Here is a 21,814-nt window from a genome sequence, read left to right as displayed (position 1 = left end):
GAGACAGGTTCTGATTCGGCTACCCAGCTATCCAGGGTCTTGACGACGGTGCTTTGGAGGCAAAAGAAAAACAGAATGCGAGACGAGCTAGTTCTAGACAATCTTGGCAATATGTCGAACGCAAGACAATTTTCAGCTTTACTGAGGCGGATATAGTGCCCATTGCTTGCCCCTAAAGGGCGTAGCCGCTGCATGCGCATAGCGCGATGTGTGGCGTAGTGCGATACAAGATCGCCTCTGACGTCTCTACACGGGCCTAAGAGTAGGCTCCATTGCATTGGTTGTGAATCAGAAATGTGCTGAGTCCTTTAGAAGCTACCATCAGTCAACTGCATAGATCAACTGCCAATCATGCACATAATGTCATTAGGATAATTTGAATACCGGAACTAAACTCTGAGTACAGCTCACTCTCAATCAAGCAAGGAACTTTTCCTTGTTCAAATCCACCCATTCATGGAAGCGCAACGGCGGTCTCCCAGTGTACCTTTGAATATTCGCTGATGCCTCCTCATACCCCGGCATACTGGAGAAACTCCCAGATTCCTCCTGCAGGCGCAACTGAACAAGCAGGGTCTTCGCCACAGGCTCCGGCATCCCATTCTCCGTCATCTCCTGCAGTGCCTCCTGCTCATCCACCTTGGTGACCTTGACTTCCTTGCCAACGGCGTTGCCAATCACACCAACGGCCTCCCTAATCGACATGTTCTCCGGTCCGACAAGACCGACAACATTCTTCTTGCTCCCATCTTCACCCTCCGGCAGCCCCTTCACCAAAAGCACCCCAGCGACACTCCCAATATCCTCCGGAGCGATAAAATCAAACCTGGCCTCGGGATACGCCTGCTTGACCTCTCCCTGCAGAACCCCACTCCTCCACCCCAATGAATTGCTAGCGAAAAAGGCCGGCCGAACAGCCACATACCCGTCCTCCCCGAAAACATCCCGCAAATTCACCTCCACCTGCGCATGCGTAAACGCAATAAAGTCGGTCTGTGGGACGGCGTCGACGTCCCCATGCATGCTCACGCTTATGCTGCTTAGAAAAACGACCTTCTCGATCCCAGCGCCCTTGAGCGCTTCGATGCTCGCGCGCATTCCATCAGTCGTGCCAAAAGCGACGTAGATGAATGCGTGCTTGGCGCCGGTTTTTGTGACGGCGTTGTGGATGCTTTCTGGCGAGGTTAGGTCCGCCTGGACCCTCTCAAAGTTGCCGGTGGTTTCTTGCTCCGAAGTGAGACCGGGGATGGACTTGGTGGTGTCGCGCATGGCGAGGATGACCTTTGCGTTGTGCTTATGGGCGCTGAGGGCAGCCGCGGAGCCGACGCCGCCTGTTGGGCCGAAGACGATCACAGTTGGCGGTGACATTTTGTAATGGGCAATGGTCAATATGGAACTTTTGGGACGGGAGATGATAATGATGATGATGATGATGATGATGATGATGATGATGATGATGATGATGATGATGATGATGATGATGATGCTGGGGAGTGTTTTTCAACTATTTATATTCGATTCGACATCAGTATCATCCAGGTAGAGATATAGATTACGAATATGTCGGGCTTTACAATGCCCGACCGCCGGGCGGATTGGTGGCCTGAGTCTGACCTTCAGCTGGCGCTTCGTATTCGCCCATTTTAAAGTGCGACAGCGTCGGTCAGAGTGGTCCGATCCCCGACATGCTTGATTGGACATCAAAGCGCGTACTAATGTGATGTCAAATAGTTATATAAGACGCATATAGATTACAAATACTCCTTAATAAACCAGACTTCCTATCGATTCGACCGATGGCTTCCGTATAATGAATACGAAACGCTCTAGACTTTGGTTGGTATCTGTACGCAACCAGGTATAATATGTACAGTCTCAACAATTCTACCTTCCTCTGACCCAAGCATGGTCATACCTCCTCTTGTCTGTTTTCAGCATTCTGCTCGGGCAGCGGCTCTGGCCCTTGCAGTCCCCATTCGCCCTCTCCAATCCTTTTCCCGTAGAATTTGACCAGCAGCCCAACGGCCATCGGTCCAACAATGGTATTAAGCAGAATCGCCCAAACGCCAGTGATGAAGGCTTCCTCAGTCACATAGGATGTCTCATTAAACCCGATCTCGATGATGAGTAGACCAATCTCACCGCGCGCTACCATCGCAGATCCCAAGAGCAACCCAGACAGCCAGGTGGTGTTGGCATACGACCTTCCATGTTTCTCTCTCGAGGAGTCGTTCTGCAACTCCTGTTCACCATTTCCTTTCTTGGACAATTCCTTCCGCTTGGAAGGTCTCAGAAGTGGAAAATATTTCCACAACGGAAGCCAGATACCAACCGCAAACTAGATAGTCAGATTAGGCTCGCCTCTCAAACTCTGGAATGAAGTACGTACCTTAGCAACGACCATCAGGAGGGAAAACACAACCCCCCTCCAGATCCGCTTCCCCGTCCAGAGCTGCACAAACGGAATGGCGAACCCGATACTAGCGAAGAAGAGCGGCTCCATCAGATAGGACTGCACGTCGAGCAGGTACACCTCAAAGGTATGTACGAATGTAGGACTCTTATGCGCCTCGCGTTCCCCTTCCTCTCGACTCATAACCACAAACGGGCCCGATGGATGCTTGCTGGGTATATATGTCAAGAAAGTTCCGGCGAGGAAGGCGCCAAAGAGAACAGAGGTGCCCGCGTACGCCGCGATGGTGATGAACGCGCAGAGGACCAGCACCATAAGAATGATATTTGAGACATGATCGAACTGCGCAAAGGCGTGCTCGATATACCGTCGGAAGAGTTTTGCAAAAACGTATTTCGTGAGTATTGGGGTGAGGATGGCCATGGCGACCGAGGCGACGATGGGCCGGCCGATGATCCAGCCCAGGTTGGCGTTGCCTCCGCCAGAGAGTTTACCCAGATTGGCTATTATGCTGTTGACGATTAGTTCTGCTCGTGCTGTTTAAAATATGGTGGTTTACCTCAGTAGGACGAGACCGACGACATCGTCAATGACGGCAGCGCTCACGAGCACGGCGCCCACTCGTGTCTGTGCAAGGTCTACGGATCTAGCTGCAGATTTAATAACTGCAAACGTGGTGCCTAAAAAGGGTCAGATGATGTAAACGGTCAAGGAGAGACGAGACATACCAAGAGAAGTCGCTGATAACGCAGCACCGACGATGAAGGTTTCGACGGGTCCTGCTACGGTTAGCCGGGCATATTCCCATAACAGCAAGATGGCATACCATATCCAAACCCAAGGTAAAGCAGCAAATAGGAGAAAGCAATGGGGAAGAGAACCCCAACCGCAGCTCCCAGAAGACTGAGAATAAAATTCTTCTTGAGAAGATCAAGGCGAGCGCTAAGCCCTCCTACATACTGTCAGTTTCATCCCATCGGATAGAGTGCCAGACATACCCTCAAAGATAATTAAAATCAACCCGACATAACCTAGCACTCGAAACGTGTCCTGCCATTGCTCTTCTAGGATATTCGCTAAAGGTAACCCATAAATTATACCCACTGCAATCTGCCCGATGATTCCGGCTTGGATGACCCTTGCAGAAACCCATTCCGCCAGTGACAGGAAGAAGAAAAATGAGATTACAATAAGAATCTGGACGACTGCATACCATTGTCAGTACAGAATATGCGTGGTCGGGATGTATGACTTACTGCTTGGCTCGTGATATGGCAGGAAACTGCCTGCCATGTCCTTTTCTGTAGTTCCTCCTGAAAAAGCTGTACGACAAGCTATATCCTACAGAAGTTGTAGCATATTAATCAAGTTGAATATGAAGAAATCCGCCGGAATTGCTAAATGTCACGTGTCGTAGCCACTGGTGACGTCGGCCCAGAGGAGGACATCCGGTTCAGCATATTATCTCCATGTCCAAAATTGGTTTGAAGACGATCTAACTTTAGGGAAATCCACCTGAAGTAGTGGTCCACTTTCCCGAGCAATGAACGTGCTTCTAATACTTCAAGTCGATCCACCTTGGGCGCAGTAGACCAGGGAAATTCCCCGCCTACGCTCTTGGCCTGCGGACGACGCTTGGCGGAGATCTTGGCAAGACGGTGAAGAATCGGCACACATCCCATATACAAAATGGTGGGACTCCAGAATGACTGCACTATTAACTCGCAGTGGCCCACCTTGCAGAGTTGCGAATGGGACTGATCCAGACTATGGCAGTTTGGGATATCTAAATTCACAAGGGGCCGGATCACTCACCCAGTGACTGGCTCGGACATTCACTCTTGTAAACTTCTCATAGCCCGCTTGGAAGCAAAGCCCGTATTCACTACGATCAGAGGAGACACATTCGTCTCTAATAGATATGCAATATATATGCAATATTTTCCTCTTCTAGGTCTCCCAATCTTCTTTCATCTACTTTCTACTGTTCTAGTCGCGATCATCTTCAGGGTCGAATAAACGAAGCTAGTAATGGTTCAACTTGCAATTTTGCTCTTGAGCCTTCTGATCTCTTCACCGTGAACACTCAGCCTTCCAGTGAAGTTGAGGTCCTATTGAAAGGGAAATTTCATGTATCCTGACCAAACCATCCGAGGGACAGACCAAGTTCAACGGGGTCTTCGGTGTCGACAACGGAACTCGCATCAAGGCCAGATATATTGGACATATCGATCAGGGTTGCAGCCGACTACCCATTACCAAGGAGGGTTCCCAGAGTCGAAGACCCCCGGTTTAAACTGTTGAAGATGAACAGGTCAATGACGAAGAAGAGGAAGAGCTCATCAAGCTGCCAGTGTGCGTCATACTGCTGAAAAGAAGCCTGTACTCATTGTGTGCCTTTGGTTGTTCCCGATCCTGTGCCCGAGCACTCAATCTCACGTTTGGTTGAGTGTAGCAATGTTGTGAAGGCGCTGCCACAGTTGGATCTCAGTTGCAAAATCTGATCACAAACCGATGGTCCTGGCGGCGCGGACTACGAATGTTACGGCAGATGACACCACGGCGGATGAGGCAGCCGATGACGCGGTGGCCCAGGTCATCTAAGGTTATGCAGAAGACTGTCTAGAAAGTATGTTGGGCAAGCGAGCCAGTCGGCTGGGCGTCAAAGACCTGGATGACCTGGGCCTTCCAGAGAGGGAAGTGCTCCGAATGAAGGCGAAGATGACACCGTCGGGACGGAACGCGGGGCAGAAGCGGGCAAGGGAGGAGTCACCAAGCCGGGGCCGTGCCACACGGAAGAAGTAGGCAAATGGTACTGCGAAGGTAAAGTGCCACCTCCAACCTTCCCCCAAGATTCTTCGTCAGCCCCAATATTGGCTAGTCATTTGTTCCGGCCCAGAGGTGTAGTACGATTGCGAGCTTGTGGCTAACAGGGGAGATAGTACAAGTCGGCAGAGTTCGTGGTTTATGAGACCGGGACCTTGTTCTGGCCCTCGGGGCTTACCTCTCTACTCGCCACGATAAGCGATACACGCCGCAGAGAGCGGATGCTCAAGTTCAATGCCTGGTCCACTCTCCACTCGCAGTATATTAGCAACACTGGACGAAGCCAAGCAGAAAGAATATGTGGAATATTTCACTGCTGTCATGAGCCCTGGCCCAGGGCCAAAGTCCTCGCCGTTCACAGAGCTCAAAAGAGCTGAAGTTGACGGATCTTCGGCCTAGCCAGGAACATCAACGTCGACAGTGTCTTTCCATAGCCTACTCAATTGGACGTTCTGGCTGGTGACTCCTGTAAGGCAATGCTCCAACAAATTGATGTTCACTAACCAAGGAACACAGCAAGTATGCTGCGCAGACTCAGCACCGTTGTGGGAAATCAGCGAGAGAACGAGCCTCTTTGCCGTTCCCGTCTGGACTTGATGCCCATAACAGCCATAGATATGGAGAAAGCCCGGTTCTAACAGCTCCTCGACGACCCGGCATCGAATGTGGTTGTCACCAGGTCGAAAGAAGGGTGAGTCAGCGACAACAAAAGATTGTTTTCGTTGCCGACTGGAAAGACGGGTTTGAAAACAATATGGACACTGCTGGTTTTCTGCTTCGACAGTGTCACCAACTAGGACATAAGATTCAGAGAGCAGACTTCTTGAATGAGGCGAATGACATTTTCAGACCAGCGCATTAATGGTCATTCACAATCACCCACTGGTGACCTGCCTGAGTTCAGAAACTAACTCCTTCACCATTATCATCAACAATGTGGTCAGGTCCAGGAGGACGAAAGCAATTCTATCCATACTCAAGGTTAAGCTGGGTAGATATGTCAATGTAGCTCCTGTCCAAATGCAGGAAACAGCTGAGACTATTGAATTCCCTACCCAGGGATGACAGGTAGATTATCCATCACTTTTAACATGATTCATATAAAATTATGGCTAACAGATCAGGAGGCTTGTGATGTACCAGGGTCGTCACGAGATATTCCTTACTCTCATGACACCAATGCCCCGTCACGTTGATGTCAGCAATGATTACCGGCGTCAAGCGTGGCTCCCTAACCCTTTGCTGTTGGCTTGTGGCACCGGCAAAACCACAACAACCACCACGCTCCTCTGGTACGCGTCCCTTCGCGCGGAGAGAGACCTGTCGCAAACCCATAAGCTGACCCTCATTCTATGCCCGTCCGCACTGGTCAACACTTAGCTAGCAGAACTTATGGCGTGATTAGGTGATGCCTTCACAATCCTGCTATTCCAAGGCAGCTTGTTGCGCACTTCTGACTTTCTGAGGAAGTCCCTGACTGTTAACACCATTGACGATCTGGAGTTGCGGCTGCACGGCTTGGATGATAGTAAGGTTGAGATGACGTGCACTATTGTGCTATTGTCCTACGACTTGGGTTTTGAGGAAAGCTTGAGACATTAAACTTCGAGCAGAATGCTGCTCCCGTTCTCCGGCGGGCGGAAGCAGAAAGCTTGTGCGCACTGTTTTTGCGATGACTGGAAGTGTTTTTTTCAGGCACGTAGGCGGGATGGGCGGGAGGGTGTGTTTTCGCACAGGCCTTCGATGCTTGTTTTGTACTGAATGATTATCATGTGTCGCTAAGCGAGTTTTTTTGTTTCGAGGATGGCCACCGCGTCGGACATAGAGTCGCTCTTTATCCTCGATTCGGGGATAACGTCATAAATCCGGTTCCCCTTTCTACTCTGAGAGACTGCTCGCCGAGTACCGAGTAGGCAAAAGGTGGTTAGTATCACCGGCGCGGATAGTCGTTTCTACGTGTGGTCGAAACATCGTTGAATCTCAAGTACGGCGGACACGTTGACGTCAGGGTCAAGCTGCTCGATCATCCGCTCAAGGCACCTCAACCAAAGCAGTTAACAGAAGCAAGCACATATGCGACCATGGATTCACGATACGAAGCATGATCTATCGATTACTGTCGTCAAGAGCAGAGGCATCTATGCGATTGCTCTTCCTCGTCTGTCCAGCCAGTTGCTTGTCAAGCAAGGACCATCCAAGCAAACGATATGTGGGGCGGTTAGGCTATAAGGTCAACTGCCTTGTGAGAGATCTACCCGGTGGTCTCTGTTGTTTATTTTGAACCATCATCCGCGACGCATATACAGCAGACAATGTCTGGCTTTCTGACTCACAGGAAGAGCATGAGATGAAGTCATCGTCAACAAACCCGCTGAAGAATGCAGACAGAATTGGGAGATGGAAGATTGACCTGACTTGTTGCATAATCTAGGCTGAATCAGAGTGGCGTGGCCCTCTGATCTGCAAAGATCCAGCCAAAACTTCAAGATGCTAGTCACCGCCCTTGGATGTCTTTGGCGCGGAAGACATTTTGATTGTAGCGAGAATGCGCCCCATCAACATTATTGGCAGGTACCCAATGAACATGATCTGCGAGGTATTCCTTGGTTGGTTTGTCATAGCTCACAGACGAATTGATGAATGGAGGCTGGAAAGTGAGACAAGCGGCGCTATCCGTTACTGAAGATTCGAGGAACATTTTCGGCCCCCAAATTAGGGTCCATAAATCCGTTGTTGATTGGGTAGTCCGTAATAGACCACAATTTAGGCTTGTTCTTGGCTTTGCACTGCCCACACCAGTCACTTTAGGGCCCAAGCGTCCACTTTTTCTGGCATGATCAGCATCATGTCGAACCAGTTCGTTTGTTGTGTGTTGGTTTTGATTTGTCATCTGAGCCCAATTATCCAGCTGGGTGTCTCTACTCCTCTCTAGACTCTGTTGAAATATTCAACACGCAAAACTGACCGCTGATTGGCGCATATGACGTATCCGTAAGCCGCAGATACGGAGTTAAGAGGCAGCTGAACGACTGAACGACCAGCCCTTTTTCAAAGCCCGAACCCATGTCCAGTGTTCGCACTGTCAGCCGCTAAGTCCCTCATCCTAGCAGCTCATTTCTGCAATTCCACACTAGCAACACTCTCATCCAATGATTCCTAGCCAAGATGTTGGATTTTCACGTGCCGCAGACCCGATCATGAATCATGATTGAATAAATTCCCCCGACACCCTTCGTCCGCACGTAAGGCTGAGAGATTTTTCTCGTGCTGACATGACCCCTGGTCCGAGATCTCAGTCGTCGAAATGCTCTTCTCATCGTCATCGGCATCACTCACTGTGGTGCTTCTTTTAACACAATGGATCCATTCCACGATCGCAGCACAATGCTACTACTCCGACGGCAGCAAAGCAGACGGCAGTTACCAGCCATGCTTCCCGAATCAAGATAATAGCCCCTGCTGCGCGAATAACAAGCCCAAGGGCATGGCCAACGATATTTGTTTGACGAGTGGACTGTGTCTGGCGCAGATGCAGGGCTTCGCCGGGTTGATATATCAGAATGGGTGTACCGATCAAACCGGAAAGAGCAGCCAGTGTCAGACGATATGTTCTGGCTGTAAGTTCGATAAACATACTTCTAGTGGCTAAAGTTCGACTTTTAATGTATTGGTTTACATATAGCTACATCGGGCGGAATCCACCTTCTCCCTTGCCCGGCCAAGGGTGTTGACCAGTGGTGCTGTAGCATCAACGGGACAGACTGCTGCAATTCCGCGGCGACAGTCAGCATCGGCACTATCTACGGATACACGAGCACATCGGCATCGTCGACATCAACATCAACATCAACAGCAACCGGGACCGGTACGATAGCCACAACGACGGTCACCACGACGGCCGCGGCCAGCAACGGTACGGGGGTCTGCACGGATTCAAGCTCGAAGACGACCGCGGTCGGGGCTGGAGTCGGCGCCGGTCTGGGTGCCTGCTTGGTTGCCTCGCTATTTGCGCTCTGGTTCCAGCGACGGATGTATCAGAGGAAATTACAGCAGAGTGGCGGATATGCGGGTTACAGTCCTGCCAATATGACATATGCCCAGTCTGGTTATTCGAATCCGTCGAGTGGCGCTCAGCGGATTGTTTCCGAGTTGGGGTCCAACCAAGGAGTCATCCATGAGGCGGATGGACGCGAGGCACCAAAATGATCTCTCGCTCGTGCAGACTGCTATTCGTAGATAGGAGAGGCTGAGGATGGCATTATGTCTGTTACGCGACCCTCGACCGCAATTTCCGACCGGATTAATGTGCCAGCTTGTGAAACGACTCCTTGCTTTTGACCGCGTGCACAATCTCCAGCTCACTCATGGAGGCCAAGTGTTGTTGCCTTGGTTTGATCATACGTAGGTTTTGCCGGGCAACCCCCAGCGAATGGCTTTAGAGCTATTTCGGGACATCCGTCGTAGGGCTTGAGTTAATCCACAGGCTCATTTGCTGAATTTTGTTGGTGAAGGAAGCTTCTGTTAAGGAGAGGTTGAAGTTGTGGATATGTGATAGATTAATGGTTAATAATTGTTGGAAGATGATGCGATGGGTCTCCATCCACTGCGTCATCTCATCGCCGGTTTCTTGGCCATCCATGTCCAAAGTGGATTGCGATCTGCACCGGTGACATCGATGGAATAAACAATCCAACCCGAACCTATAAATTAATTCTCCTGCTTTAAGTAGTAGTTTGAGCTTTAGTATTCGTTGAGTAAATTTGGTGAAAGTTGTGGTGGGCAGATCAAGCCGTAGTTATATATCTCAACATGCATCGGCTTTCTACACTCCTCCTGGCCTTGGGGTCTGTCACCCTGGCAAACACCAACTCGAATAACTTCAATCCCCTGCACCATCTGGCCGGAATCTCCCCATACTTCACACCAAATGAGCCTCAATTGGATCCATCGGTACCACAGGGCTGCAACGTCACCCGCGCAGCTTATCTTGTCCGCCATGCCGCCATCTACGCCAACGATTTTGACTACGAGAGCTATCTCGAGCCATTCATCCAGAAGCTGCAAAATACAACACAAGATTGGTCCAAAGCGGGAAGCCTCTCATTCCTGAGCAAGTGGAGCGCACCCATCACAGAAGCCCATATCGAGAAACTCACCCGAGTCGGTCTGCAGGAGTCGATGATGTTTGGCATCAACATCCATGGCAAATATCCAGACTTCAAAACACCAACGAACGTATGGACGTCGACAGCTGAGAGGACTGTCAAGACCGCAGAGGGGTTTATCCTCGGATTCACTGGCAACCAAACGACCCAGATTAATCTCACCCAGGTCGGCGAATACAAGCACGCTGCAGCCAACTCATTAACCCCATACGAAAGCTGCCCAGCATACAGCTCCAGCTACGGCTCCAAGCAGTCAAGCGTACGTCCCATCAACTCAACCCAAACACTAGCTAACAACACCAGGAATTCGTCTCCCGCTACACCAAACCCATCATCGCGCGACTCCAAACGCAAGCCCCCTCCTTCAACTTCACCGCCGACGACATCGTGGCCATGTTCGAGCTCTGCGGCTATGAAACCGTCATTCGCGGCTCCTCGGCCTTCTGCTCCCCCGACCTCTTCACCGCAAACGAATGGCTCGCCTTTGAGTACGGAAACGACCTCATGTACTTCCACAACACAGGCTACGGCCGCGAATTGTCCCCCGCCATCGGCTTCCCCTGGCTCAACGCAACGAGAACCATCCTCGCCGATGATTCGGCAGCTCAAGACCTCTACGTCTCGTTCACCCACCGCGAGCTTCCACCAACTGTGCTTACTGCGCTGGGCCTATTCAATAACAGCGCCTACTCGGGCGCGTACAATATCAATGCCACCATGCCTACGGACACGATCAACTACGGCCGCGTGTGGAAGAGTAGCCAGATCTTGCCGTTCCTGACAAACATTGCGATTGAGAAGATGTCATGCGATACCTATGGGTATGAGGACGGGGTGTACTACCGCGTTCTGGTGAATGAGGGTCCGCAGCCGCTTGTTGGGTGTCGCGATGGGCCGGGAGAGAGTTGCTCGGAGGAGGCGTTTGGGCAGTTTGTCCAGCAGCGGGGGGAGAGGTATGGTGATTTTGGGAAGGCGTGCCGTGTGGATTATGAGAATTCGACGGATGTCTTGTCGATTTATCAGTAGCGGGGGTTGCAGTCTCTTGAGTGAGATCAAATATATCCATACTCATAATACTTGAGGTCATGCAGAAGATTCATGGCCAGGAGACTAGCTTCCAGACCATTAATTGCAAAGCAACAAACTCATCATATACGTCTAGTTATCTACAAGCCCCAATCCCCCTACACGCCTCATACGGCTCCCCCACCGCAACCATATACCTCGCCGGATCTCCCAGGAACCCCCTCCGAAAGTCCAAACACCGCTTGTCGACAAACAACCCGCCCCGACAAGTCACGTCAACCGCATACCGGAAGAGCTGCTTGTTGCCGCGGACATTCTCCGCGCCGCCCTGCTCCGCGTCCCGGATCTTGGCGTCCACGCTCATGGCGTAGTGCAGGCAGTCTGCGCAGTAGGCGGTGTTGCTGTGGGTGGATGTCCCGTGCCGGGCGTAGAGGTAGAGGGCTGTTTGTTAGTAGTTAGTAAGAGTGTAAGTTTTGGGAACTAGTGTGGATGAGGCTTACTGCATGTGAGGGTGAAGAGACAGATCACGGTTAGGATTAAATGTGTTAGGGTCGGCTTCAGCATTGTGTTCATGTTCATTGTGATGGATATTGACCGGGATTCTGACAGGGAAGGCAACAATCATACATGATGCAGCTGGGGAAACCCGGAACGTGGTAAATGTGGGGAATGATACGTGGCGCTAGGCCTGAATCTGATTGATGTCAGATCCCGGTTAGGAATAGCTCGTCACAGGTCTTGGAAGTATGAGAGACTGAGAGAAATTTGATCAGGTATTGAGATAATTGATATTGTTCATCTCGGCCAAGGGAACTATCAGCTCATTCTATAGGTTTAGTGCCAAGTGATATGGGACCAGCCAGTCGTCCTCGCAGTCATAGGAAATCTTCAAGGTACTAGAACTTGTGCTATATGGGTGTAGATTCAAATAGCCAGTTTTTTTTTTTTTTTCATCTTCAAATCTAGAGTATCAGACGAAGCCAGCCAGTAGTAAATGAGTTGCAGCAATTATAGCCATATTCTCTTGATATGAGGATCATTCCTCGCATTGTCCAGGTGCCTCTGCGTGCCTCTGCCAAAATGTCGTCAAGATATTTAAGGAAGAACCCCCAACCTTCGCCCAATGAATATAAACAAGATTCAAACAGCTGAACACATGATTAGCTTGTAACTCCCGAATTCCTCTATAGAATCTTACCTTTGACTTGTTGTCAATTTTCACGATCTGAAAAGTGAAACCGTCAGTGGCAATCCCATATACCACACTGTTCTTTTCGCCTCTGTCCTTCCGATTCCTATGAACTATTCCTATTTTCTTGGTTAGCATTTCCTCTTCTCTGTCCCGTTGTCTGAGGAAAATAAGCCATCACTGCTTGACTTACCCATATAAGCCAACAAAGGATTGTAGGCATCGCCCCATCTTTCCTTTGCCACAACGACAGCAAGCAGATCTCTTCGCTGCCCCTCCGGGTTGATGAAAGTGATGGTATTATCGGACCAGGCAATCAGTCGCCGTGTCTCCATCTGAAAAGGGTGGTACATGTCCTTTACTTTTGCCGTGCCCCAATCAAGCTCATACGTGCCAGGAACAGTTCGAGCCTTCTCAAACCGCTCCACTGCAGCTTCCAGGTAGGGCAACAGGATAATACGGCATCTTTCTCGAACGTATTTCCATGGTTTGCGCTGAGCTCGCCTGCTGTTGTCTAATTTCTCCAGCTGTGAACCTGAGAGGGTGTAAGTCGGCTTTGTGCCTCTAAGGAAAGGGAATAGAAAAACGAACAAAGCTTCGGGCCTACATTGTAGGGTTCCGGGGGTAGTCGAGGCTCCACATTGTCTGGATCCCCGTAATAATCCCAGCATCGTTGGGCCCTCAGTCGAAAGTTCGACCGAAAGGTGTCACGGGTGTACGACTCGGGGTCTGAGGCATACCAGGAGTAGACACCTAGAGCGGGTTCTGTCGCTTCAGGATCTCGTGATGAGATGTCTCGGAGCCCTATTTGGATCAGTTCATCTCTTTCTTGACGAGTGCTACCCCTTATTAGTAGTTTGTCGATGTAAAGTAAGATATCCAACACGAGGAGCTTGAGCGCATCCATTTTGGCTCAGTTGATCGCGAAGTTATGATGCTGGATGGTGGTGCAGGTAGCGAGTTGCAATCTTTTTATCTCAATATGTACGTCATGTTGAGCGCTTGATTTTTGTCTTTGCGATGCACGACCCAAGCAGCTTGTTCCTTTGGTTCCTCATTTGGGAGTCCTCTCAAATTATACAATTTCGTTGATACCACCTTCCTTTGGTATTCGATCCCGTTTCTCCATGTCACGCTATACAGTTCGTTGCGACTACTATGCAGTCCTCAAAATCCCACACTCCGCAGACCTCGCTACAATCACAAACACATACAAGCGGCTGGCTCCGGAGTTCCAGCTGGTGCGAGGTGCTTGCTGGGACCTGCGGGCAATAATTAATACGATGAGATTCAGCTCAGCGAAGCATACGAAACTCTTCGCGACGAGGACAAGCGCAGAGAATGTGGCAGCACTTATCTGCAAGCCGACCATTGCGACGGCAGTAAGCACCGGAAGCAAAACAGCACGGAGTCCTCTGTTAGCATCCCCGCGGTGATCGAGAGGGCTCGTAGACTGGTAGCACTTTATGGACAGCTCCAACGGGTCCAGGATGAGATCGAGACACTCACCCACGAACTCGGAAAGGACCTGTTACAGCTATCAGGGGGACCGATAGTCTAAGAGGAGAGACAATGCAGGAGAAGAGAAAAGGCAGCAGGGAGACATGGTGCCGCTACGTCTGCTTGTTTATGCTGGGGAGAAGACCGGAAAGCCAGTGCATCAATTAACATATTGAGAAAGAATCTTAATGGTTTTTGCCATCTGAGCATTAGAGAGGCTTTTGTGTCCAAGAGACGGGCTCTAACAACATCTCAGTAACTGGGCGCTTTAAGGGTATATAATTCTGAGGGAGGGGATCTTCTAGCCTGTGGCGCAGAGTACATCCAGGCAGAGATCATTCCTGAGGGTCTATTATGTACTCGTTATTTATGTTGATTGTACGCGGTTCCATAACCGCGATGAGAACCAAGGTATTGGGCTAATATAGTAAAGCAAAAGAAAGCAAGGCCGCTGAGAGAATCATTCAAATCAGCCTTGTCCATCAAGATAAAGTTCATTCACTGGCAATAGCAAAAAAACTAACTAAGAGTATTAACTGACAAATGTCTCAGAAGCATGCAGCTGAGGTGAATATCCACCATCATCTATTCTATATAAGCCCCTACGATCGCCCTGTCTCTCCATCTTCTATCCTCTCCTCATCAGTCGTGGAAAACCTATAATCCAGAAACCAAACCCACCTGCCTGTTTCCTTCGTCTGCCAATAAAAAAATGCTCGGAAATTTCCTCTTCATGTCATGTGCATTTACCTAGCGTCGACAAGAGCGAATGCTCAGCAGTTACGGGGCCTCTAGCTTTGACAACTCATCTGAGGTTATCTCGTTACGGTTTTTCCATGGATGGCAGAGCTTTAAACAGGATGTTCTCAATGGACTGGGGGCTACCTCTCCGCCGGGGTCCAGGCGGTCCGAACTGGTCGGGACCTCCGCCGGACCTCGGTGGGGGAGCTCACTCAAGAGGAGAGAGTAAGTATTAGGCATATAGATCCGATATTTACTAAACAGATGCTAACTTGTATAGGCTGTCGAACACCAGGCTCTGCAAATGAGCATGGCCAACATAGTCGAGCTCTTCCAGCGATATGCAGCTCGGGACGCTCAGATCCGGGGCTGAACAATGCCTCCAGCCGGCCGGCAGCCCAGCTCCTGAGGCTGGGCTTCCCGAGGCTGGGGAGACTGAGGGAGGAGAAGAAGAATGAGGCCAAGGCAATCCAGAAGATGAAGTGATGGGGCCAAGAGGCCCAAGAGCATGCGCTTGCGGACATGGAAGGCACTCTCCGTTAATTCGGAGGAACAGATATCGACCAAGACACAAATTCGAAATCGGTTATTGGATTGGCATCAAGATCGGGACAATGGGAGCAGAGGCTACTGAATACCCGCGGCTCGACAAAGGCAAATGGGTCGTACACACTTCCCTTCTGCTGTCTGGGACTATACGCCGGTTTGCTTTGATAGGGCTTGAGGGCTGTAACCGTCTAGAGCTCGTGCTCTGCCTTTGCTGATTTACGCTGGCGTGCATTCTGATACGTTGATGACGTTCCATGACGAGTATCGGCGGCCAGAAAATGAAGATTATGAAGGCGCAGTAACTGACGTCTGGGACTTAATCCTCAACCATTATTTCAATCCGAGTAATGGTTTTGTCCACAGAACGGGCGACTTACTCGAGGGGTCTTCATTATTATGCCCAACACAGCCAGGCGGGTGAGTGCTCTATATATTCTCACACATCGCAAGAGGACTTCAACGGAGAAAGATGAAGGGACCAGGGACGAGCAAAGGCCTAGCTGCGGAGATACATGCGAGCACTGAACCCTTGTCAAGATTGGATACTAGATCAGAAACGAGGTCAGGACATTGAAACCAGACGCGTCCGAGTTCCCACAATACGACAGAGACAAATGGACCGTCTTCCATTTTCACCATGTTCCCTTCCTGGCATCTCAACAGGTGCCTAGGGCTATAGCGATGTTGACTACCCCCTACTACGCAGACCAAGCCTGGTATAATTGGTACCGGCTTTGATGGGTTAGCTCGGGGCTCCGCATCCAACTGAACGATCCCTTGAGGCTCGAGCCGATGTCACAGTTATGAACGCCCCAAGACGTTCTTTGCGGCGTTTCCGCAGCTTGACTCGAATATGGTCAGCATCACGGGACACATTATGGGTGTTCATGGTGCTCTGACAGTGGTACGTTGACCTGTCCAGGGTCAACTGACGGGCTCTGCCATGCCACTGACCAGACAACGAAAACAGACGACTGCCACCCACTTCCCTTCTTCTCAGATGAACTCAATCGACTAAAGCAAGCCAAAAATGCATCTGAAGAACAAGGGGGTAAAAATGAATGCAACATCGGATGCGATCTTGAACAGCTGAACCAAGCAGAGACCACTCTTTCCGCAGCGAAGCGACAGGAACCATCAAAGGTTCTCAGTTGAAGGATCTGGACAAACACGGATACAGTTAACGTACCTGAAGAACGATGGATTCGCAGAACGACCTCGACCCTGGCACCCTCCCTCAGGGCCTTGAAAAGCCCGAAAAGCTCGCGAAGCAGATTAACTGTCCGGAGCGCACTGCTCTCCACGACGCAGCAGTGACCGAGAACATGACCGGGTCGCTTTAAGTTCACACACAAGTATGTTACGTCCTCTTTAACTTCTTGCATATCTAATCAAGAGTAGGAGCTCAGTGACAAACGTCCAAAGCCAGCAAGTTTAACACGGAATCGCGCTGAGATGCTCTCTTTCTCTCACTAGGCCAACATATATCTCACTTGACTGATACCATACTCCCGCCTCTTCTCATGGCTTTGGCTTGTCAGCTATTAAGACTTTTTAAGCCCTCACTGCCAACTTATTACTCTGTACGCACTATATGGATGGAGCACTGATTTGTGTCAGGGTGGTCTGCTAACTTAGTATATCACTGATAGTCTCCATCATCATCAACAAGGTTGCATCTCGCAAAATGCCTACAAAGCTCAAGCCTAAGAAAACTATCAAGTCCACTGCTCCAGCTCTGAATACATCCTAGTACTGTACACATTCAAGCACTTTGCATAACATCTACTTGAACACCCAGAGTACTACAATATTGAAGGGGCACTCCGGAAAAGGGCGATCAAGGTACGGGAGGACCAGCGAAACCCAAGGGGCTGGTATTGCTGGGGATTTCTAGCTATGGCTGGGCTTCCTGAGAGCTGTTCAGGCCTGTCATAAAAGCCATACCTAGCAGCAATGGATTCTGGGTTGCACACTGCAAGTCCGGGATCTATATACACATTGGAATATTAAGGTTAATGAACACAGTGTCCAAGGCCATTTCTAGAAACTTTTTAGAGACATCCTTGACACTATTTCTATGTCGCAATCGACTACTTAGCAAAACATCAATCTCTATTTTACAGATCTCAAATGTATACCTTCGACATACCCTGGCACGTCTTCCTGAAAGACACAACCACGTCTTGACGATCGTTAGGGAGCTTACGATCGTTAGGGAGCTTAAGGCACCCTGGATTCCCGAGCATCACGTACTCGAGCTGCGCAGCGCGCTGGTCTGAGGAGGCAAGTGCGGCATGAACGCTTCCCCCAGAAGCCTCTGTTCTGACCACACGACCTGACTCGAGATCAGCTGGACGGCGCACATCATTCTGGTCCGACGGCGGCCACAGTCGGGGAAACCAGTAGTGCAGCCATGCCTTGACAGGGAGCAGCATAATCAGCGCAATCCAGCCTACTTGCATGATGGGTGAGTATATAACATAACTTGCCTTGGAATTTGTGTGGTCGCGCGAGGAGAGGAAAAAGAAGACAATGTGAAATCGAGCAGGAAATCCTTGTAAACCCACGGTGGAAGCTATGCTTAGAAATGCAAAGGGACACCCGCACCCAATGCAAGTTCTCACCCCTTTCCCCCTCATTCTCCTTCACCTTCTTCTATTCGAGAGCTTCGAAGCGCGGGTTCCGCCAGAGTTTCACCACTCTCTGCCCAGGCAATATTCAACGACATCGTTCACCAGATTCCGAAAATCAAAGAATTCAGAGCCGGCGTAGGTTCTAGATATTCCACCAGTCATGGACGAGTTGTCCGAGGAGGTACCTGAGTCACAATTATGAATTGTCTATCCAGCTGCAAAGCAGTAGTCTTTGACACACATGGAAATGGCGGCACCCTTTGCTGGGGCCAGCAATTCAGCATCTATCAGCTGGATCATGGCTTATTGGTATGACAATGTGAAGACGAATTCTCCCGCAATCTACCGAGACAGCAATAGCATATATCGCCAGTATCGTCAATTGGTGGAACGGTACTGGCAAGCCCGTCTCAATTTCGACGCGAAGACCTGTTTATTGAAGATTAATCCAGTACGGGCAATACACTCGTCGTAAATGTAGGTCATTTCAATTATTTAGTAATACGTTGTCATAGTTATGAACAAAAATGTGGGGAATCAAATTAACATGCTCAACAGCACAGACAAAAATAAATAAACCGAGAGTAAAGGGTCATCAAGCATCGGCCAACCGAAGGTATATACCATCCCCGCATGGGATCAATCAGTCTCCGGCCGCTGGCCGTAAATGATATGTACCTTGGTGTAAAGATGGTAGGTTTGGAAATCACGCAGTTCCTTGCGCATACCCGCGACGAGGACCTCGATCTCGGGGCGTGACCAGCCGAGATACCGCGTAAAAAGGGCGAACGAGTAGGGGCCGACGGCTTCGAACATGTTGACTTGGTGGTAGCGACCGAGTTCCTTGAGCTTCGGGTCCTTGGGCCAGGGGCTCTGGGGGAGCTGCAGGACGGTCAGTATGGCTTTGGCTAACGACTCCGACGTGAGTAGTACCTTGTATATGTCCTCGCGGACGTTAATAAAGCCTGCCTTCTCCATCTTCTCCTTCCATGTGACCGCCGTTGTCATGTCTTTTCCATGCTTCTTCGATGCCAGATGCATGTTCTTGATCCCCTCGATCATGTTAACGGCCTTGAGGTGGGTGCCGTCGTCGGAATACGAGTTCACGTCCATGGAAGCCATTTCTAGCCAGCCGCCTGGCCTCAGGTTCTCATATGCTTGTCTGAAGAGCTTGTCATGGTCGCGGATGGCTCCTTCGAGTTCGCGGCCGTGGATGTAATCGAACGGTTGGCTGTAGGACCAGGGTAATTCGAAGTCGTCGATCTCGAAGCGGCAATTGGGAGGGATCCTGGTGAAATTAACGCGCTGTCCGATATGATAGATCAAGGAAGGTGTACCATGAGGGTTGGATGGGACTGAGATCATTTCCTGAAAGCAGTCAATCTGTTAGCCACTTGCAATGCGCGCTCCTGCAGTCCACAACATACCGATGACCTCTGACTCCGGATGCTCGCTGCCGCATCACATTAGTTGGTTGCGTCCATCGCAAATGATTCAAGGTTTTCTCACTCCGCAAAATCAATCGCCCATATTCCAGTACCGGTTCCGATATCCAACACTCGTCGGGGGTTCTTGATCGGCGCGGCGTGCAGTTCACCTTTGAGAAGGATGCGATAGATGTGGTGGCTCTAGTGGAGAGATGATTGATTAGCTAAGGACGGACCCCGGTCAAGGGGCAGAGTCGAGTCGGCACTAACCAGGTCCAGGCGGTCTTGTTCTTGCTCGTCATTGGGCTAAGCAGTCAGCTTCGCGCATTATGAGAACTATCGCATTAGGGAAGAGTATATACCAGCACGTATTCACCCTCGTGGAAAGAATGATATCTGCGACCGTTCTAATGCGGGTTTTAGTATACTGCCTGCGACAAACGCAGCAGAGGCGGTACCTCGTAGCTGTTTCGGCTAGATTAGTAGCGGCAAAAGTGAAAACAGAGGCAAAGATCAATGCGTACGTGTAGGCCATGGCACTCGATGTAATACTGGTGGTGTAGCTGGCGTCTCCAAGCCTGTAGTGATGTTAGTCGGGGTACCGGAGCGTGCGACAGAGAGGCGACTGACGAGCCATTGTAGGCGGAGTCGGCGTCGGTAAAGTCCTACTCATCCGTTAATCCCAGGGCAGAGGCATAGCTTGTGATGAGGCGCAACCAACATCAGGCTCGATGACATGTGGATTCTGCTGTTGTGGATGTGGAAGCGGCTGTGGAATTGGACTGGCCATGATGGCTGGTGATGGTGATGATGGAGGTGGTGGTGGAGTGGAGGAAGATCCGAGGGATAGAAGAGAACAAAGAATGGAAAAGTCAAAGGGAAAAGATAAGATTTCCTGGTTGGTATGGGGAAGAACCAGAAAAGAACAAAAGTTGGTTAGACTTAAGACACTTTAAAAAAAAAGAGTAGTGTGTTTAGTCCAGTTCGCAGGAAGATCGAGAATAATAATAATGATTTTCAAGGAAGAATAATGTGACTTGTCCAACTGCCGTGCATTTCTCGATCCCTTTTAAGTACCTGACTGTCTGTCACTCGTGCAGCCTTCATTAGCCTATCTCCGTACAGATTATCTGCCACTCAGTTCGACCGAGGGTCTAGACTTCCTCATACGGCAAGACGCAGAGCATTATCATCCACTGCTATGTTCTTTATTATTTCCCAGAGATGGAATGCTCCAATTTGCAGCAGCCCTGCAAAGAACCGAGATTATGCAACGTACTTTGTGCATATCTGAGACAGATCCCGAGTCGCCGACCGACTTCCTAACCTGACTAGGACGACAAGGTTACAAGGTCGCCAGGTCGATCGAGGGCATCCTTATCCATTTTAGGAGACTCACAGCGTTCGTTAAGGGTAGCGGTTGTTAGACTCCGTTAGAGCGGTCCACAAGCGTTCAAGTGCACCCGCGGGGCATCGGACGTAGGTCTGGATAGGGAAGGCTAAGGCGTCTGAGAGCCACTCAGACACGCGGTCAATTTACAATCCCCGTCCTGAAGAATCACTGTGCCTTCTGACTTGTTAAACGAGGCGAGGGTGGAGAAGGGCTGTGGTGGTACTAATGTGGGTACGGACTGTGGACAGATGTACATGGATGTTCTTTTGACTTGTGTCACTGTTGAGTAACTCGGCTTGGATCGAAAGTATATCCCTCTAGACTGGCCATTGATATCAGTGATCACCGTGATATTGAAGTCTATCAAAAGCCTGGCCATTATCGAACATCAGATGAGCAGTACCACGATGGATGCCTTGTCCCTCCCTAGGTACCTTAGGTATCTAGCCTTCAGTACAGCGTAAAGTACAATATAATACTCATACACAAACGTACAGTATTCACCCACTATGGCTCCTTTTTACCTGAGACACGCCGTCCCGTACTGTATAGTACGTAAATAAAATTCACGTGGCAGGCAATAGTCTACCTGGTTGCACTGTGGATATTTGTTAGGAAGATCGATGAGATGCATCCACTACCTAGCCGAAAGAAATTAATCATTGAATGCCCACGTCTTCTGCCTGTAATCTTATTCTCAACTGGTCACTCGGGCGTTAGCTAACGTCGGAATATAATTCCGTACCCATCTAATCCGTCTAGGTTCTCTCTACCAAATACCACTCGGCTCAGACAGAATGTTTACCTTACCCTCCACCAGATTCTCCTGTCATCCATTGCCACGTCATACGTTCCACCCGATTTCGCTCGGCTCTTCGTATGTGGTGGACTTGATATCAATAATTGCTACTCCGTACAATTGTTCATATTTGAAAATGAAACTGGTCTG

The 21,814-nt window shown here is 49.9% G+C and overlaps 12 protein-coding genes across 12 annotated transcripts; 6 read left to right on the top strand and 6 right to left on the bottom strand.

Annotated features, from left to right (window-relative positions):
• Positions 1-417: 417 nt before the first annotated feature.
• On the bottom strand, positions 418-1,368 carry Asppvi_009886 (NmrA-like family protein; the record flags this gene model as incomplete). Its single annotated transcript, XM_043305732.1, has 1 exon — positions 418-1,368. One exon carries the CDS (start codon positions 1,366-1,368, stop codon positions 418-420), a length of 951 nt encoding a protein of 316 aa, XP_043161667.1.
• A 541-nt stretch (positions 1,369-1,909) lies between these two features.
• Asppvi_009885 (cation:proton antiporter) lies at positions 1,910-3,706 on the bottom strand (the record flags this gene model as incomplete). Its single annotated transcript, XM_043305731.1, has 7 exons — positions 1,910-2,338; positions 2,390-2,924; positions 2,973-3,093; positions 3,142-3,192; positions 3,240-3,365; positions 3,412-3,618; positions 3,670-3,706. The coding sequence occupies 7 exons, from the start codon at positions 3,704-3,706 to the stop codon at positions 1,910-1,912; spliced, it is 1,506 nt and encodes a 501-aa protein (XP_043161666.1).
• Positions 3,707-5,044: 1,338 nt separating this feature from the next.
• Asppvi_009884 (uncharacterized protein) lies at positions 5,045-5,218 on the top strand (the record flags this gene model as incomplete). Its single annotated transcript, XM_043305730.1, has 1 exon — positions 5,045-5,218. The coding sequence occupies one exon, from the start codon at positions 5,045-5,047 to the stop codon at positions 5,216-5,218; it is 174 nt and encodes a 57-aa protein (XP_043161665.1).
• A 3,325-nt stretch (positions 5,219-8,543) lies between these two features.
• Positions 8,544-9,445, top strand: Asppvi_009883 (uncharacterized protein; the record flags this gene model as incomplete). Its single annotated transcript, XM_043305729.1, has 2 exons — positions 8,544-8,856; positions 8,922-9,445. The coding sequence occupies 2 exons, from the start codon at positions 8,544-8,546 to the stop codon at positions 9,443-9,445; spliced, it is 837 nt and encodes a 278-aa protein (XP_043161664.1).
• A 603-nt stretch (positions 9,446-10,048) lies between these two features.
• Asppvi_009882 (putative histidine acid phosphatase) lies at positions 10,049-11,430 on the top strand (the record flags this gene model as incomplete). Its single annotated transcript, XM_043305728.1, has 2 exons — positions 10,049-10,663; positions 10,708-11,430. 2 exons carry the CDS (start codon positions 10,049-10,051, stop codon positions 11,428-11,430), a joined length of 1,338 nt encoding a protein of 445 aa, XP_043161663.1.
• A 136-nt stretch (positions 11,431-11,566) lies between these two features.
• On the bottom strand, positions 11,567-12,009 carry Asppvi_009881 (uncharacterized protein; the record flags this gene model as incomplete). Its single annotated transcript, XM_043305727.1, has 2 exons — positions 11,567-11,871; positions 11,931-12,009. The coding sequence occupies 2 exons, from the start codon at positions 12,007-12,009 to the stop codon at positions 11,567-11,569; spliced, it is 384 nt and encodes a 127-aa protein (XP_043161662.1).
• A 457-nt stretch (positions 12,010-12,466) lies between these two features.
• Positions 12,467-13,526, bottom strand: Asppvi_009880 (uncharacterized protein; the record flags this gene model as incomplete). Its single annotated transcript, XM_043305726.1, has 4 exons — positions 12,467-12,502; positions 12,629-12,738; positions 12,813-13,154; positions 13,211-13,526. 4 exons carry the CDS (start codon positions 13,524-13,526, stop codon positions 12,467-12,469), a joined length of 804 nt encoding a protein of 267 aa, XP_043161661.1.
• Positions 13,527-13,746: 220 nt separating this feature from the next.
• Positions 13,747-14,180, top strand: Asppvi_009879 (DNAj domain protein; the record flags this gene model as incomplete). Its single annotated transcript, XM_043305725.1, has 2 exons — positions 13,747-13,860; positions 13,914-14,180. The coding sequence occupies 2 exons, from the start codon at positions 13,747-13,749 to the stop codon at positions 14,178-14,180; spliced, it is 381 nt and encodes a 126-aa protein (XP_043161660.1).
• A 799-nt stretch (positions 14,181-14,979) lies between these two features.
• Positions 14,980-15,346, top strand: Asppvi_009878 (uncharacterized protein; the record flags this gene model as incomplete). Its single annotated transcript, XM_043305724.1, has 2 exons — positions 14,980-15,085; positions 15,141-15,346. 2 exons carry the CDS (start codon positions 14,980-14,982, stop codon positions 15,344-15,346), a joined length of 312 nt encoding a protein of 103 aa, XP_043161659.1.
• A 916-nt stretch (positions 15,347-16,262) lies between these two features.
• Positions 16,263-16,752, top strand: Asppvi_009877 (uncharacterized protein; the record flags this gene model as incomplete). Its single annotated transcript, XM_043305723.1, has 3 exons — positions 16,263-16,313; positions 16,367-16,552; positions 16,621-16,752. 3 exons carry the CDS (start codon positions 16,263-16,265, stop codon positions 16,750-16,752), a joined length of 369 nt encoding a protein of 122 aa, XP_043161658.1.
• A 735-nt stretch (positions 16,753-17,487) lies between these two features.
• Positions 17,488-17,874, bottom strand: Asppvi_009876 (uncharacterized protein; the record flags this gene model as incomplete). Its single annotated transcript, XM_043305722.1, has 3 exons — positions 17,488-17,502; positions 17,562-17,613; positions 17,666-17,874. The coding sequence occupies 3 exons, from the start codon at positions 17,872-17,874 to the stop codon at positions 17,488-17,490; spliced, it is 276 nt and encodes a 91-aa protein (XP_043161657.1).
• Positions 17,875-18,684: 810 nt separating this feature from the next.
• On the bottom strand, positions 18,685-20,262 carry Asppvi_009875 (class I SAM-dependent methyltransferase; the record flags this gene model as incomplete). Its single annotated transcript, XM_043305721.1, has 10 exons — positions 18,685-19,333; positions 19,383-19,413; positions 19,473-19,498; positions 19,555-19,673; positions 19,743-19,778; positions 19,835-19,879; positions 19,931-19,937; positions 19,997-20,050; positions 20,103-20,137; positions 20,194-20,262. The coding sequence occupies 10 exons, from the start codon at positions 20,260-20,262 to the stop codon at positions 18,685-18,687; spliced, it is 1,071 nt and encodes a 356-aa protein (XP_043161656.1).
• Positions 20,263-21,814: the final 1,552 nt, after the last annotated feature.

The sequence above is a fragment of the Aspergillus pseudoviridinutans genome (genome assembly GCF_018340605.1).
Source record: "Aspergillus pseudoviridinutans IFM 55266 DNA, scaffold_7, whole genome shotgun sequence".
In the NCBI taxonomy this organism is placed as follows: Eukaryota; Fungi; Ascomycota; class Eurotiomycetes; order Eurotiales; family Aspergillaceae; genus Aspergillus; species Aspergillus pseudoviridinutans.
This window is presented reverse-complemented; position numbering and strand designations above follow the sequence as displayed.